At 40.6% G+C, this 18,588-nt stretch overlaps 2 protein-coding genes across 6 annotated transcripts in view; one reads left to right on the top strand and one right to left on the bottom strand.

Moving 5' to 3' along the window:
- The window catches only part of WWTR1 (WW domain containing transcription regulator 1), a 179,604-nt gene that overhangs the window by 96,792 nt on the left and 64,224 nt on the right, over positions 1 to 18,588 (bottom strand). The window lies entirely within an intron of this gene.
- On the top strand, positions 4,098 to 5,208 carry LOC132230549 (calcyclin-binding protein-like). The gene has a single exon (XM_059688170.1). It carries the CDS (start codon positions 4,112 to 4,114, stop codon positions 4,799 to 4,801), a length of 690 nt encoding a protein of 229 aa, XP_059544153.1. The 5' UTR covers positions 4,098 to 4,111; the 3' UTR covers positions 4,802 to 5,208.

Here is an 18,588-nt window from a genome sequence, read left to right as displayed (position 1 = left end):
TGTCAAGAAAGAAAAGGGAGAATCGTGACAGTAAAACAAATGAGCTCCATGTGATCTTGTAGTTGTTGTCAGGGAGAAAGGAGAGGGAAAAACACACTACTGCTTTTAAAAATTCAAAAGCCGACCAGCTGGCTCAGTGGTTGAGCGTCGATCTATGAACCAGGAGGTCACGGTTTGATTCCTGGTCAGGGCACATGCCCAGGTTGTGGGCCCCACCCCCAGTGTGGGGCATGCGGAAGGCTGCTGATCAGTGATTCGCTCTCATCACTGATGTTGCTATTTTTCTCTCCCTCTTCTTTCCTCTCTAAAAATCAATAAAAAATATTTTTAAATAAATTTATTTTAAAAAATAAAAATGCAGAAGCCAATGCTCTTCTTTGACTTAAAAGAAAGTGGTAAAAGGACTTGGGAGATGGATTTGGAGATTTGATAGCAACTGATGTGCCGGCATGAGTGTGGCAAGAAAGCCACGCCAGAGCTGGGCTGTAATGTTGAAGGCCCTGCCTTCTGGAAAGCCTGTCCCTCCAGGAACCAGTCTCTAACAGTAACAGTTTCAGCTGGATTGTCTTTAGTTTGTATTAATGTTGATTACTAGGAAAAATATCCAAATAGGGTTGACGTTCCATAAAAAAAATCTGTTCATTCTATAACATGTTAGGTTACTAGCTTATATTATCCTATATAATAAAAGGCTAATATGCAAATCGACCAAACGGCAGAAGGACCGGTCACTATGATGTGCATTGACCACCAGGGGGCAGACGCTCGACGCAGGAGATTCCCCCTAGTGGTCAGTGCACCAAAAGCCGGGCTCATGGCTGGCGAGCTCAGCTGCAGTGGCAGGAGCTTCTCCCGCCTGCGCAGCAGCACTACGGATGTCCAACTGCTGGCTTAGGCCCACTCCTCGTGTGGAGCGGGCCTAAGCCATCAGTTGGACATCCCCCAAGGGATCCCAGACTGCAAGAGGATGCAGGCCAGGCTAAGGGAAACACACACACACACACACACACACACACACACACACACACGCACACCCCACCCACCTCCCCACCCCACCCAACCCCCGAGTGCACGAATTTCATACACCGGACCTCTAGTTGCCTATAATAACTTAACTAATTTTCAACATCTTTCCTGATTTTACTTCAATGGGGGGAAAGAAGTATTCAAGATAATTCCAATTTTACTATGCTACTACCTTCTAGCTTTTTTTTAACATCTCATATTTTTTACACTAACAGAGGCACATGTTTATGTTTGTGAGACTCTCTGAAATAGAAATAGTTACATTAAAAGAAACAGTTCACTGGGGAGTAGGATTTGCATTCACTTTAAATGACTTTTTGAGAAAAGGTTCATGTCGGCATATTCAGACAAATAAAAACAACGTTAACACGAAAAAGTACCAAACAATGTACAAACACTGGTTATCATATGTTGCCGAATGAGAGAAAAGGGTAGAGCCTATTGTTGCAATGAAATAAAATCAAGAGGAAAAAGACAGAAACTTGACTTTACATGACTATCTAAATTAACTACCTGTATTTTCTTAGTTTTCTCCAAAACATTACTTTGCACATTACATTCTTGCAAGCATGATCCTACAAAAAGGAAGCTAAGTTAAGCCAGGCAATTGAGCTTTAGTCTGGAAATTTCCCATAACCTGAAAACTTTTTTTTTTCTTTTCAAATTCTCCCCAGAGGATATTTTTTTCATTGATTTTGAGAGAGAGAGAAACATCGATGTGAGAGAGAAACATCAATTGGTTGCCTCTAGCACATGTCCAACTGGGGCCAGAGATCAAACTTGCAACCCAGGTATGTGCCCTGGATCAGGAATCAAACCTGTGAACTTTTGATGCATGGTCTGATACTCTAACCACTGAACAATATGGGCCAGGGCCTGGCAACAACTATTTTAACAAAAAGATGAAAATGAAAATGTGCACTAAGGTGGGGGCCTAGGGACTAATACTAAGGTACCGTAAGGCAATTAAAGAAGACACTTCTTAATGTACACATCACATTACTGCATGGATGGGCCTCATATGGCACTTCACCCTAAAATCTACTTCTCCACTTCTACAAAAGCCTGTGTGCTCAGCCACATTGTCTGTGAGGAGATACAGTTATGGGCAAGGTCACCTCAAGTATGTTCTTCAAAATATTAGTCCTAGAAGATAAACCCCACATGTCCATACTCAAAAGTGTTTTGTTATCAAACAAGTTTGGGAAACACTGAATTTTATATTTCCCTCATAAAATTTATATTATACTAGAGGCCCGGTGAATGAAAATTCATGCACTAAGGGAGTGGAGGGGGGGGGGGCCTCAGCCCAGCCTGCCCCCTCTCACAGTCCGGGAGTCCTCAGGGGATGTCCAACTGATGGCTTAGGGGCTGTCCTACTGCTCCCCTACAGGGAGCAGGCCTAAGCCGCAGTCTGGCCTCCCTCTATAGGAGGCAACCAGGCCTATCAAGGGAAGGCGCCACCCACATCACCCCACTGCTGCTGCCACTGCCAGCCCTCCTCAGCCTTTGAAGCACTGTGGCTTTGTCTGAAAGGGCATCCAGAAGACATCCGGTCTATCTGGTCAAATTAGCATATTACCCTTTTATTAGTATAGATATGCATTATTACAAGAGGTTCTGAGTTTAAATTAGCTTAACCCAACAATTCTCTAATTTATTTTAGGTGTAATATTTTTTTATTTTATTAATATGCTATAAAAATACAGTTTAGGAGTTAAGACATAACATTTGTGGCATTTTTTTCAATCATGGCTTCAGATTCAATTCAGCAACATTATCCAAACACACAATATGCTTCAGACATTATAACAATATTTTTATACCCAACTATTCAGAACTAAAAACTATAGGCAGTTCCTATCGAGAGTCACTGGGCAAATGGGAGTGTGATTCTACAAAGCCCTGATTCCAAAGCACCCCAATGACAACGTTTATCCAAAGCACAGTTAATGTAGATAAGAGACAGAGAGGAGGGGGGCATATATAGGCATGCGTGGGTTCAAGCTTTTCAAAATTATGTTAAAATTAAACTTGTGTTTTTAAAAAGTTAACTAGCTGTTTGCATCCAGAAGCTTTTAACCTTCCTCCTTATTTTAAAATAAAGAGCCTGTGATTGTCTTTTCTTAGTGTGCTTTCCATGTGTGGCTTCCCTCGGCTCAGGGTCACAGCTGCTGCACAGCACTCTGGGTGGCTCCTCTCCATCTCCGTGAAACAACTGGTGGGAACTGCACTGGGCCATCAACCCAGCTGTTCAATATCACTTTCTAACTTTAGCAAGTCACTTCAAACTAATGTCACTGGGGCATGCCACATTGTGAACCACATCAGTGAAGGCAGATAGATGCCAACCCCCCCTAAAAAACTGCAGGCACACAAAGTCCCACTCAGGTGCCTACAGCAGTATCACCCAGATGCAAAATGCAGGGTCCATGGACCTCATTTACTCAAGGTATGCCGTGACTAAAAAGGCTTCACTAGACACCACAATCAGCAGGCCTTCATCACCCCCCGGCACACATGAACTCATTACTAATATTCTGTGGCACACCATAAAACATTATGTTTTTTGTAGGTGTAACAAAAAATAGTATAATGTTGATTGATTTACAAAAAAATAATGATAGTAGTAATTACCTACCCTTCTTGCTCCAAAGTGACTTTTTAAAAAATCAGGTGCCTATAGTTGTACTAGAGGCCCGATGCACGAAGATTCGTGCAAGAATAAGCCTTCCTTCCCCTGGCTGCTGGCACTGGCTTCCCTCTGGCATCCTGGACCCAGGCCTTCGCTCCGGCCCTGCCGCCCTCCTGTAGCTCCCTCCACTCCCCATACTTGCCCTCATAGCAGGTGTCCTGCCCAGCCCCGACCACTCTGCACCTGCGCACGAGCACTGCCCAGAGGCCCAGCCCAGCCGCCACCATCTTTGTCATGTCAATTTGCATATTCCCTCCTTATTGGCTGTGGGTGCCGCCATCTTTGTTGCAGAGTGATGGTTAATTTGTATATTCTGTTTTTATTAGATAGGATATACTAGTAAGGATTTCTGGTAACAAGAATTAACCAGCTTGCCTACCCAGCCGGACCATGGCTTCAGCTGTGAAGGAGCTACAGAAAGATCTTGAAGAGGTGAAGGTGCTGCTGGAAAAAGCCACTAGAAAGAGAGTACGTGATACTCTTATAGCTGAAAAATCCAAGATTGAGACCGAAGTCAAGAACAAGACGCAGCAGAAATCACCAAGGAAAGCAGAACTTGACAATGAAAAGCCAGCTGCAGTGGTTGCTCCCATTACAACGGGATATACAGTGAAAATCAGTAATTATGGGTGGGATCAGTCAGATAAGTTTGTGAAAATCTATATTACCTTAACTGGAGTCCAGCACGTCCCCACAGAGAATGTGCAGGTGCACTTCACAGAGAGGTCATTTGATCTTTTGGTAAAGAATCTAAATGGGAAGAATTACTCCATGATTGTGAACAATCTCTTGAAACCCATCTCTGTGGAAGGCAGTTCAAAAAAAGTCAAGACAGATACAGTCATTATCTTATGTAGAAAGAAAGCGGAAAACACACGGTGGGACTACCTGACTCAAGTTGAAAAAAAGTGCAAAGAGAAAGAAAAGCCCTCCTATGACACTGAAACAGATCCTAGTGAGGGACTGATGAATGTTCTAAAGAAAATTTATGAAGATGGAGATGATGATATGAAGCGAACCATTAATAAAGCCTGGGTACAATCAAGAGAGAATCAAGCCAAAGGAGAGACAGAATTCTGAGACTTTAAAGTTCTTTCGGGAATTGTGATGTGGAAATAATGATGTTTCCAATAAGGATATGTTGGTGAGCTGCAGATACATTTAACAGATAATTTTACAGAGCCTTCTTCTAAGTAAAGGCAATGAATTCTCCTGCTGGAGGATTTATTTAAATAAAATATGCTTCTTAAACAGTTTCTCTAAAGATGGTTTCCTTAGTAAACTGGTCATTTTGTTCAAGAAAGATTAATATTTGCATTCTCATGTGAAATGTAAAGAAGCAAGTCTTGCCTAATGAAAATGCCATATTGTGTGTATCTTTGTTCAGCAAGGAGGTGGGGAAAAAAATGTTACCGCTTGTTAAGTTCTTGACATCAGTTCTCACCAATGTAAGAACAAGTAAATAAAACTTGAATTTTTTCAGAAAATGCAAAAAAAAAAAAAAAAAAGAATTAACCAATCAGACACAACCTTATTATGTGCCATGACCAATAAGATAAAATTCTACTATACGAACTATATATTTATGGTTGAGGACAGAGCATTCACATGAGAGAGCTACCATTATGCTGGCTGTTATCTTTTTATTATTATTATATTTCCCTTTGACAATCTAAGGGAAAAGAAGTCAGTGCCCCTGACTAAATACGCAGGTATTGCATGTTTTAAAAATCTTTGTGGCACACTGGTTGAAAATCGCTGACTTACAGTCTAGAAGACCCTGAAAACCATGCTCACGGTAAGCACATGGACTGTGCTGTCGGTTTTCTAACTAGAATGTAAGATGCTCACTTTTCTACACTGTTAATGTACCATAAAATTGTCATGAAGTCTTCATGAGGTAATTACTTGCATTTTAATTGATTGTACATGCCCCCATCCTAGTTTCCTTTCTTTTTTTTTAATGTATTTTTTAATTGATTTCCAAAAAGAAGGGAGAGGGGGGGAGAGAGATAGAAACATCAATGATGGGAGTAAATCATCGATTGGCTGCCTACTGCATGCCCCACACTGGGGATTGAGCCCACAACCCAGGCATGTGCCCGACCGGGAATGGAACCATGACCTCCTGTTTCATAGGTTGATACTCAACCACTGAGCAACACCAGCTCTTCCTTTTTGTTTTAACTGCACGCTAATTGTAACTATTTGTCCCAAAGCCAGATTTCAGAATTATTTGACTGTTTACTATCCTTTGAGAGTTACTAATTAAAATAATTTCCTTCCGTGCAAAGAGTTGCTCTTTTCTGAATTCACCCTGACACTCACCTCCAAGGAGAACTCTTAAGAATGCCTTGCTAAGCTCCCCTATAATTGACTGTATCCATTGTTAACATGCGTGGACTTAAAAAACATTAAACGACTTATACAAATGGAAACAAAATGCCCTTTGATTCTATTGATAACTTAACCTTTAGGGTTTTGGATGCAATCCCATTTCTCAAGAAGCAGGGGAAGCCACTGAATGAAACCATTATGAACAACATTGTTGTGGGAATTATTTTGTGTGAAATATATACATATATCATTTAAAATTTCTTTGATTGAAGATGGGTCTTCATAATTTGCAACTAAAATATACATATCTTTTATGGTTTCTCTAATTTGTATTCCCTCTTTTAGGGAAACAGAAGTCATTTTGAACCCATGACAACTGGACATAAGGAGAGTGGCACCCTTGGGGGACCCAAGGGTCCAGAAGGGGAGAAGGGCACTTCTTGGAGCAGGAATGCCCTGTATCCTGAAAGCTGCCTATGTGGGTGTGTTCAATTTGTGAAAGTTCATCAAGCAGTATACTTAAAATATGTATGCTTTTCTATAAAAATTATACTTCATTTTTAAAGTTATTAAGATTAATTAATTCTTAAAGAAATTTTTATAAAAGAAAAAGGGATATAGTAGTCAGCTCCAGAAGCATAATGATTAACCTAAAGTATTTATAAGGAATAGGATTAAGATGTAGTTTATTTTTCTACTTTGCTTTCCTTAAAATGATGCATAATATTTGGTTTGAACAAACAATGTAAAAAACACATCTGGGACAACAGAAAAAATCTGAGCAAGAATTGGGTATTAAAAAATATTAAGAAATTATTGTTGCCGAGACCGGTTTGGCTCAGTGGATAGAGCGTCAGCCTGCGGACTGAAGGGTCCCAGGTTCGATTCCGGTCAAGGGCATGTACCTGGGTTGCGGGCATATCCCCAGTGGGAGATGTGCAGGAGGCAGCTGATCGATGTTTCTCTCTCATCGATGTTTCTAACTCTCTGTCTCTCTCCCTTCCTCTCTGTAAAAAATCAATAAACTATATTTAAAAAAAAAAGAAAAAAGAAATTATTGTTTGTATCATGATGTGATACAATAAGAAATTCACAAAATTATTTATGTTAAAATTCTGCCAAAATTGTTAACCTAATTTAATTGTAAGGGACCCATGTGGGATATTGGTCTAAAGTCTTTAAAAAAAGAAAAAAGAAAAAACTTAATTTGAAGAAAAAATAACACACAAAATAATGAGGGAGAGAGAGGCAATGTTTTGAATCAAAAGAGTAACATAATAAGTAGCTACCACTGTAAACCCTAATTGGCTCCTACACCATAGGCTGCAAAAGACATTTTGGAGTTGGGATTATTTGAATAAGGGCTGCACATTAGGCTATATTTTTTTATCTAAGGCTAAGTTACTTAGGTGTAATCATGGTATTTGTTATTGTGTAAAATATATGTTTATTCTTAGGAGCTGCATGCTGAAGTATTTAGGGTGAAATCTCTTATAGCCTATAACTTGCTTTCAAATGATTTAGTAAAGGAAGGAAAGAATACAGAGAGAAAAATGTGGCAAAATGTTAAGAACTGCTGAGTTGAGATGAAGGAAAAGTATACTCTTTTTCAACATTTCTTCAGGTTTGAAATGTTCAAAGTGAAAAAAAAATCATTAATTTTGTTAGGTCTGAAAATGCTAATTTTATTATGTACGAAAATGTCCTTATTTTGTAGAGACACCTATTGAATTAATTTAGGTTTAAAATATATCTATTATTTACTTAAAAATACTTCCATTAAGTCCTGGCCAGTTTGACTCAGTGTATAGAGCGTTGGCCTGTGGATTAAAGGGTCCTGGGTTCGATTCTGATCAAGTGCATGTACGTCAGCAGTTGCAGGCTTAATCTCTGGCCCTCGTCAGGGCCCATGCAGGAGGCAATCAATGAATGTGTCTCTCTCACATCGATGTTTCTCTCTGTGTCTCTCCCTCCCTTCCACTCTTTCTAAAAACCAATGGAAAAATATCCTTCAGTGAGGATTAACCAAAACAACAAAAATATATTAAACAAATACGGGAAATGTCAGCCATTCTCTCTCTACTTGCATGTTTGAAATTTTGTATACTAAAATGTCAAATATAGGCCAGTCGGTGTGGCTTAGTGGTGGAGTGTCGACCTATGAACCAGGAGGTCCAGGTTCAATTTCCGGTCAGGGCATATGCCCGGGTTGATCCCGTGTGGGGTGTGCAGGAGGCAGCCAATCAATGATTCTTTCATCATTAATGTTTCTATCTCTCTCTCCCTCTCCTTTCCTCTCTGAAATCCATAAAAATATATTTAAAAAATAAAATGTCAAAAGTAGCAAGTTTTTGCCTGGCCAGTGTTACTCGGTTGGGCATCGTCCTGTGCATTAAAAGGTTGCCGGTTCAATTCCCAGTCAGAGAACATGCCCAGGTTGTAGGCTCCATCACAGTAGACCCATGTTGCGCTCTCTCAATGTTTCTCTCTCCTTCTCTTTCCCTCTCTCTCTAAAAAAAATCAATAAAAATGTACATATATTTTTAAATAGCAAGTTTTGCGATATTTTTTCTCTCTTTAACAATAAAATCCTTCCCACGTCTTTCTGGTCTCAAGTTAGCAAAATAAATTGCAGAAGAATTCCTTCCCAACTATTTTTCAAAGTTCTCCATAAATTGGTAGAGCATGAGGAGACTCTACTGGACCTGAAAATTCTGATTCTTTATAAGTAAAGCAAAATGGCACATATTCCTCTCTCCTCCAGTTATAAAAATAAGGGATGGTAAGTGTCCTAAGAAAAATCCTCAAAGTTGGGACTTTCCCCAAAGATGAACCATCATATTCTTGCTCTCTAAGACACTGCCACTGATAATACAAGGGCCTCTGGGAATTCATTTGTTTTCTTCTGGACCACTCTCCCTTGGGGAATCAGCTCTGGCACTTCCAACAGCACTGCTAGACCCCAGTCAAGCTCTAGCACCACACTCTCCCAGGAAAATCACTCCACAACCTGCTGCTTGGCCAGCACTTGTAATAACTTTAAAAAGGAGAGCCCATTTCTCTGTCATTCTCTGACCGTGGGAAGAAGAAATTGTAGATTTGAATAAACAAGCAACAGCTCTAGTGCAGTGGGCCTTCAAGGGGGACCTGCCCTTAATGTGCATTTTTCTGCTGTTATGACAGCAGAAAGCAAAAAGCTCTCAGAGTGGGACCTAATCCCATAGCCTCAGCCTCCAAGGTCATACTGCACAACAGGCAACACTATGGACAGAGGGTCACAAAGAACCTGGTCTGAACGCCACCTCTGCCACTCACTAGATGTATGGCCTTAGACAAGGTACTCAGCCTCTATTTCTCAGTTTCTTTATTTGTAAAATGGAGAGACCAAACAGTGACTAACAGTTAAGGAGAGGGTGGGGGTGGGGGAAGGTGGTCAAAAAAACTTCAGTGATAAGTTCTGGGATGCCATGTTCAGCACAGTGACTATAGTTAACAAGACTGTTAAGTGAAAGTTGCTGAGAGTAGATCTTAAAAGCTCTCATTAAAAGAAACAAATGTTTTAATTATGTGGTGACATATATCAATATTTACATATATCAAATCATTATGTTGTACACCTTCAACTCAATGTTAAATGTCAATTATATCTTAAAACTGTGGGGGAAAATTAATGTTAAAAAAAGAGGTCTGGAACCAGACTGTGTACTAATCTTCCAATCCTAGCTCCTGCACTTACTACTTGTATAAACTTGAGCAAGTTATTGAATCTGTGTGTGCCTTGGTTTTCCACACCTATCGCATACAAAGTCCCTGGCAGGCTGGCAGGTAGAAAGCTATCAATAACTGTTAGCTACCATTATTTTTATTAGGACAAAAGTATCAGGCCCATAGAGTTATCTTGAAATTAAAGTTACTAAGGCATGTAAAGCTCTTAGCATAGTTTCCTGGCACATAATAACTGTTCATAAATGTTTGTTATTATTATTATTGGGCTTCACGATAACTCTGTTAGGTAAGCAATGCCAATATAAGTATTTTACTAATGAGGAAAAAGGGGATCAAAAAGACTCAGTGACATTCCCTCTGTGGCAGCTGACAACAATGACTCCTACTCATGCTACTTCCTAAAATTCCTCATGCTTCAAGAATCCACTGTGAATGAGAGAGCAAAACTAAAACAGCATTTGAAAATATACTCATGAACATCAGCATAAGCATTCTAAAGCTAAGTTTAAAATATAAAACAGTAAGTCAGTGATGGGAACAGGAGTGGACAGCCCTACAAAAATGCTTGAAAGAAAAGGAGTCCAACATTGGACACAAATGCACTTTACCTTGTGCCATTGAAAGTTTACGTTGAAACCTTTTTCATTTGGTTTGTTGTTGTTTTTAAATGTTTTTATTGATTTTAGAGAGAGAAGAAGGGAAAGGGATAGAAAGATCGAAACATGGATCAGTGGTCTTCTGCACTCCCTCCCAACTGGGACTGAGCCCACAACACCCCTCACCTCACCCCTGCCCTTATGCCCGATCAAGAATCGATCCAGCAACCTCTTGGTGCATGCGTTGACCCTCAACAACTGAGCCACACCAGCCAGGGCTCATTGGGTTTGTTTTAATTACAGTTTAAATGCACAGAGAAAGCTCCCTGTGAAAAATAATTTTGATGCGAATCTTTTTGAAAAGTGAGTGATTATTTTTCCTAAAGAAATAAGCTCTCCTTGCCAGGCTGGTGTGGCTCAGCAGTGACCTGTGAACCAGGAAGGTCATGGCTCGATTCTGGTCGGGGCAACATGCCCTGGTTGTGGGCTTGATCCCCAGTAGAGGGCGTGTAGGAGTGTAGGAGGCAACCGATCAATAGTTCTATCTCACTGTTGCTTCTTTTCTTTTATTTTTTCTTTTCTTTTCTTTTCTTTTCTTTTCTTTTCTTTTCTTTTCTTTTCTTTTCTTTTCTTTTCTTTTTTCTATCCTTCTTTCCTTCCTTCCCTTTCTTTCTTTCTCTCTCTCTCTCAACCTCCCTCTCCCTTCCTCTCTGAAATCAATAAAAACATTTTAAAAAAATAAACTCCATGCTTATCAATGTTACTGTAGATACAGATTTTCCTATACCTGTTTAACTGAAAATAATAAGCATCTGTATTCAAGGGTGTTTGCCTTCAGGTTGGTGTTATTGGTCCATCTCAGGTAGAGAGTGACGGACCCTGATCATGTGACAGTGCCTATAGTGGACCAGAAAAGCCATAAAAAAAATTCTCCCCACGGGTAGGTCAAATTAGGAGCAAACAATGCAAAATTCACAGCACAATGTCAAAGTCAAGAATACAACAGGAGAGAGAACCAAGATGGCGGCATAGGTTAACGCCGGAGATTGCTGCCTCGAACAACCAATTCAAGGGTACACCTAAAAGACGGAACGGACATCATCCAGAACCACAGGAAGGCTGGCTGAGTGGAAATTCTACAACTAGGAGGAAAGAGAATATCATACCCAGACTCAGAGGAGGCGCAGTGCTGAAGTGAAATACTGAGGTGCGGAGTGCGCGTGGAGCGGGCTGGCGGCGGAGGGCGCGGTTGTTGTTTTCAATCGGGAGGGAGTTTCATACTCTGAGCTCCAGAGCTGGGCGAGTCTCTAGGGACCCAGACTCAAACGGGAGAAGCGGGGCTGTCTGGCTTCGGTCAGAACTCGAAGGCAGCTTTCTCTCCGAGGTTTGCAGTGGTTGCTGGGACTCTGTTAGGCAGAGCCCCTAGGGACGGAACTGAGAGCAGCCATAACTGCTTGCTCCGCCCGACCTGTTTGATCCCGTGCGACCCGCCCCACCCCGCCCAAGCCCTGCACAGAGCCATTTGCCAGATAGCCTCAGGCAAAGGCTAGATTAGCACCTCCCCAGAGGACAGAAGTTTTCCCACTGCAGACACAGCTGACTCTCACACTAAGTTGGCCTGAGGTCAAATCCCCCCAGTATTAACTACAACAATCAAGGCTTAACTACAACAAGACTGCGCACAAAGACCACTAGGGGGTGCACCAAGAAAGCATAAAAAAAAATGCGGAGACAAAGAAACAGGACAAAATTGTCAATGGAAGATATAGAGTTCAGAACCACACTTTTAAGGTCTCTCAAGAACTGTCTAGAAGCTGCCGATAAACTTAATGAGATCTACAAGAAAACTAATGAGACCCTCGATGTTATTTTGGGGAACCAACTAGAAATTAAGCATACACTGACTGAAATAAAGAATACTATACAGACTCCCAACAGCAGACCAGAGGAGCGCAAGAATCAAGTCAAAGATTTGAAATGCGAGGAAGCAAAAAACACCCAACTGGAAAAGCAAAATGAAAAAAGAATGCGAAAATACGAAGATAGTGTAAGGAGCCTCTGGGACAGCTTCAAGCGTACCAACATCAGAATTATAGGGGTGCCAGAAGATGAGAGAGAGCAAGATATTGAAAACCTATTTGAAGAAATAATGACAGAAAACTTCCCCTACCTGGTGAAAGAAATAGACTTACAGGTCCAGGAAGCGCAGAGAACCCCAAACAAAAGGAATACAAAGAGGACCACACCAAGACACATCATAATTAAGATGCCAAGAGCAAAAGACAAAGAGAGAATCTTAAAAGCAGCAAGAGAAAGAAACTCAGTTACCTACAAGGGAATACCCATACGACTGTCAGCTGATTTCTCAACAGAAACTTTGCAGGCCAGAAGGGAGTGGCAAGAAATATTCAAAGTGATGAATACCAAGAACCTACAACCAAGATTACTTTATCCAGCAAAGCTATCATTCAGAACTGAAGGTCAGATAAAGAGCTTCACAGATAAGGAAAAGCTAAAGGAGTTCATCACCACCAAGCCAGTATTATATGAAATGCTGAAAGGTATCCTTTAAGAAGAGGAAGAAGAAGAAAAAGGTAAAGATACAAATTATGAACAACAAACATACATCTATCAACAAGTGAATCTAAGAATCAAGTGAATAAATAATCTGGTGATTGTAATAGAATCAGGGACATAGAAAGGGAATGGACTGACTATTCTTGGGGGGGAAGGGGGGTGGGAGATTCGGGAAGAGACTGTACAAAAATCGTGCACCTATGGATGAGGACAGTGGGTGGAGAGTGAGGGCGGAGGATGGGGCGGGAACTGGGAGGAGGGGAGTTGTGGGGGGGAAAAAGAGGAACAAATGTAATAATCTGAACAATAAAGATTTAATTTAAAAAAAAAAAAAGAATACAACAGGAGATCACTTTCTTGAAGCTGTTGATACCAGCTACCACCCAGCTGTTGGTCTCTTACAGAACCTCAAGAATTTTACTTGAATCATTATCTCATTTAATACAATAATCCTGAAAAGAGGAGGATGGGAGAGAACCAAGATGGCAGCATAGGTTAACGCCGGAGTTTGCTGCTTTGAACAACTACTTCAAAAGTGAAACTAAAACACGGAACGGACATCACCCAGAACCACAGGAACGCTGGCTGAGTGGAAGTCCTACAACTAGGAGGAAAGAGAAACGCACACGGACACTCAGAGGAGGCGCAGTGCTGAAGTCAAATTCTGAGGTGCGGAGTGCTCGGAGCGGGCTGGCGGCGGAGGGCGAGGTTGTTGTTTTCAATCGGGAGGGAGTCGAAGACTCTGAGCACCAGATCCGGGCGAGTCTTTAGGGACCCAGACTCAAACGGGAGAAGCGGGACTGTCTGGCTTCGGTCAGAGCGAGTGCAGCTTTCTCTCCCAGCTTTGCAGCGGGTGCTGGGACTCAGAGAGGCAGAGCCCCTGGGGACAGGACTGAGAGCCGCCATAACTGCTCTCTCCGGCTCACCCTGTTGATCCTGTGTGACCCGCCCTACCCAAGCCCTGCACAGAGGCATTTGCCGGATAGCCTCAGGCAAAGACTAGATTAGCACCTCCCTAGAGGACAGAAGTTCTCTCACTGCTGACACAGCTGATTCTCATAGCCACTTGGCCTGGAGGTCAAACCCTCCCTGGAATTAGCTACAACAATCAAGATTTAACTATAAGACTTCGAACAAAGACCACTAGGGGGTACACCAAGGAAGCATAACAAAATGCGGAGACAAAGAAACAGGACAAAATTGTCAATGGAAGATATAGAGTTCAGAACCACACTTTTAAGGTCTCTCAAGAACTGTTTAGAAGCTGTCGATAAACTTAATGAGATCTACACGAAAACTAATAAGACCCTCGATCTTATATTGGGGAACCAACGAGAAATTAAGCATACACTGACTGAAATAACGAATATTATACAGACGCCCGACAGCAGACCAGAGGGGCGCAAGAATCAAGTCAATGATTTGAAATGCGAGGAAGCAAAAAACATCCAACCGGAAAAGCAAAATGAAAAAAGAATCCAAAAATGCGAGGATAGTGTAAGGAGCCTCTGGGACAGCTTCAAGCGTACCAACATCAGAATTATAGGGGTGCCAGAAGATGAGAGAGAGCAAGATATTGAAAACCTATTTGAAGAAATAATGACAGAAAACTTCCCCCACCTGGTGAAAGAAATGGACTTACAGGTCCAAGAAGCACGGAGAACCCCAAACAAAAGGAATACAAAGAGGACCACACCAAGACACATCATAATTAAAATGCCAAGAGCAAAAGATAAAGAGAGAATCTTAAAAACAGCAAGAGAAAGAAACTCAGTTACCTACAAGGGAATACCCATACGACTGTCAGCTGATTTCTCAACAGAAACTTTGCAGGCCAGAAGGGAGTGGCAAGAAATATTCAAAGTGATGAATACCAACAACCTACAACCAAGATTACTTTATCCAGCAAAGCTATCATTCAGAATTGAAGGTCAGATAAAGAGCTTCACAGATAAGGAAAAGCTAAAGGAGTTCATCACCACCAAACCAGGATTATATGAAATGCTGAAAGGTATCCTTTAAGAAGAGGAAGAGGAAGAAACAGGTAAAGATACAAATTATGAACAACAAATATGCATCTATCAACAAGTGAATCTAAGAATCAAGTGAATAAATAATCTGATGAACAGAATGAACTGTTGATTATAATAGAATCAGGGACATAGAAAGGGAATGGACTGACTATTCTTGGGGGGGAAAGGGGTGTGGGAGATTTGGGAAGAGACTGGACAAAAATCATGCACCTATGGATGAGGACAGTGGGTGGGGAGTGAGGGCGGAGGGTGGGGCGGGAACTGGGAGGAGGGGAGTTATGGGGGGAAAAAAAAAGAGGAACAACTGTAATAATCTGAATAATAAAGATTTAATTTAAAAAAAAAATAATCCTGAAAAGAGAAATTATCCCCATTTTATGAATGAGGAAACTGAGATTTAAAAGTTTAAGAAATTTGCCTAACTCATAAGTGGTGTAGGAATTTGGACCTAGGTAGGTCTGCCTGGCACCAAAACCAAGCACTCCTGAAATTTTCCTTAATCTTCTTGTTAGTGTTCCTTGGAAGAAAAATAATTTACTTAGAATCTTAAGAATCTGAATCCAAAATTAAAAGAAAATAAATATAAAGAATTAAGCTTGGTCAAGTCCAAGAATTTCCCCATGGGCTCTGTGCAGAGCAAAAGACATCACTTTCTAAACAAAAGCAAGTCGATGGGTCCCCTGCCCCTGTGCTCTGCTTACTCTGCAGGTCGCCTCCTGCTTGATTCTCAGCGCCCATCCACAATGATATCCACAGGCTTGTGTCTCCCTGGCTGTCCAGGCCAGCTCACTACTTGAAATTAATATGCCTAGGTCCAATCACAGCAGGAAGGTTGATGAGGTTTTAGAAGAGAGACAGAGAAGGGAGGGGAGAAAGGGGGAAGTACTCCCCTGTCACTAAAGAATGTGACTCAATGCTTAGCTACAACTGGGAGAAAAGTAGTTGACAGCCATTATAGCATCTGAAGTTGGGCTGCACTTCAAGAAAAGGAGCACATGATTTTAGCTACAGCCTTTGTGCTACAGTGATGCTTTACTAAAATGTGCGTTTAAATGAACTCCTGTCTTATTTTCCAATTGGCAGGCTTTCTTCCCAGGCTTCTTAAAGGAGATAAAACTCATCTGAAAGGGGAAAACTGCTAGAGGCTGAAACATCCAGCAATTTTATTTTTAGCAAAATAAATACTGTATAAGGTGATATTTTTTTACCATTGTGACCTGCAGTGGTAGTCTGACCTCTCAGTGTGGGGCTGAAAGTAGTGAGGCTTGGCGACACTTTGCCTATATGGTCCACGTAGTTTTGTATATACAAAAAAAGTTGGTTTACTTGCTGAAATGCATTTTTAATTAATGGAAGCAAAAACGAATAAAACGTTGATAAATTTCTTGACATTTTCATGACACTTATCAGTATCAAAGCCAGGAGTCATTGCATTTTCATATTTAACTTTTGAGCCCTTGTGGGAAAAACATATTGAAACAGAGTTTTCTATAAGGATTAACAGTAACACTTCTAAGCATCGACCAAAATATTATAATTTTCAAAAAAGAGCCCTGAAAAGATGATCCAACTATAGATCAGCCTCCCCGTTCTCATCAAGTTTTGTGTAACTAAGTAAATATGCTGATAATTAAGATATCAGGATTCTTAGTACTCACCCAGAATACATCCCAAATACCTATAGCAGTGGTCTGGTCATTGATTACAAAGACCATAAATCATACTGCATCCTACAATATGTAAGTAATTTTTCCCAACAGAACTCCTATGTTCCGCCAGCTGTTTATATTACATCAAACCCTTAGGCAGGCTACAGAGAAGACTAGATTTGCAGCTTTCTTCAGGGCAGGCTCACTTCACTGAATAATGGTTTTATTAATAATATCCAGCAATGTGTAGGCATTCATCACTTACCAGGAAGGCTGTGCTTCTGAAAATCTGTTATCAAATACAAGAGGAAGCAGGGAAGAGAGAGAGAGAGAAACTGACTTTGATTTGTTGTTCCACCTATTTTAGAACTCACTGGTTGCTTCCTGTATATGCCCAGACCGGCAATCGAACCCACAACCTTGGCACTTTGGGAAAAGAGTGCAACCAACTGAGCTACCCGGCCAGGGCTTCAACTTTTTAAATCAGAGCACCTCTTTTCTATCATTTGCATTATGATCAAAAAGCTTATTCCTGGAAGACAAAAAGGTAAATACATCATTCCTTTCACACTTAGAATGCTAAAAAAAAATAGGAAAACTTTGAGACCATCTAATCTAACTTCTTTGTTAATTTGTCTTCTGCTTCACTGTGCACATTCCTAAGTGACAGCAGGAAGCACTCGAGTCACACACATCTCACAGAGCATCTCAACCCACGGAGGAGGAGAAGAGAATGTGACTGGGCACGAGCATCATTGTTCTGGGTGCTGGCCCAGTTGACCTCCCCAGACTTCCATTATTCAGGGATTTTGTTCCCCTAGAGGACTGGCACAATCAACAGGCAACGAGTGTCAGCAACCACGTTTTATCTTTTGCTTATTTTTATAGAGGTAAAAAGAAAAAAAAAAAAGATTGCCTTATTATTGAGGATGACTCATTACATATGGATTTTTAAAATTATTGTGCTTAAGAACATATTAATAAAAAAAGCATATTAATAATACTTGCACTGCAAAATTATCTTTAGTTGACCAACCAAATCTTAATCATAGGCCAGTGTTCCTGCCATATTTGGATTATGTCAGTCTATAAGGTAAGGATTCCAAGATTGCAATGACCAAGGTCTACCATAGGCACATTGTTCAGAAATTAACATCACTCTGCATAGTACTGACTTACAGATGAATAGCTGGATTCATCAAATTAATATGCTGGGGAAAACAAAAGGCCTAATTAGCAAATGGCTTATTCCTTGGACCTTTTGCTAAATTCAAAAAGATAAGCTTTATTGGTTCCCATGGCAGAAAATGCAGAACAAATAACCAGGTTAATCACTGAAGTTCAAAAAAAAAGTTGGCTGGTAATGGTTGTCAAGGCTCTGTGTCCAGGAAATCCTGCCAGACAGGCACTGTTTACAAATGGCTGGGAAATGTGCTCTATTGCCATTAAAAACAGATGAAAAGCAGGATTTGGTTAAAAGAGGAGTCTCTGCCCAAGCAAAACCTTTGCAAAATAAAGGAACAGTGCATGCTGGCTGCCAACTGACCTCAACTAAAAAGAAGGGGCAATCCCACACTGGTGCTCATTATACTCAATATACTATTAAATGGTGTTGAGTGGAAATAAGACTTAATCAACTCTGGCAGTGTGGTAATATCCCAAACTAAAATATGTGGATTCTCACTAAATCAGATTTTTTTAACTTAAAAGTAAAAAGCAGTAAGAAAATATTTATTCTAGTCTTAAGAGAAACTAAACTAATATGAGGAAGGATTTAAGGATGTGTTCAAAAACATCAAAAATGTAAGAATTTCTAAATATCTTTAGAATTACCTTTGAATGGCAGCAATGTATATTTTATACAGAGTAATAAAACAAGGCAAGGAATTATCAATAATAACCTCTTCAACAGCAGCAGTACTTTAAGATTTTACCAGTAACAGTCTCTT

Source organism: Myotis daubentonii, chromosome 3 (genome assembly GCF_963259705.1).
Source record: "Myotis daubentonii chromosome 3, mMyoDau2.1, whole genome shotgun sequence".
NCBI classification, from domain to species: domain Eukaryota; kingdom Metazoa; phylum Chordata; class Mammalia; order Chiroptera; family Vespertilionidae; genus Myotis; species Myotis daubentonii.
This window is presented reverse-complemented; position numbering and strand designations above follow the sequence as displayed.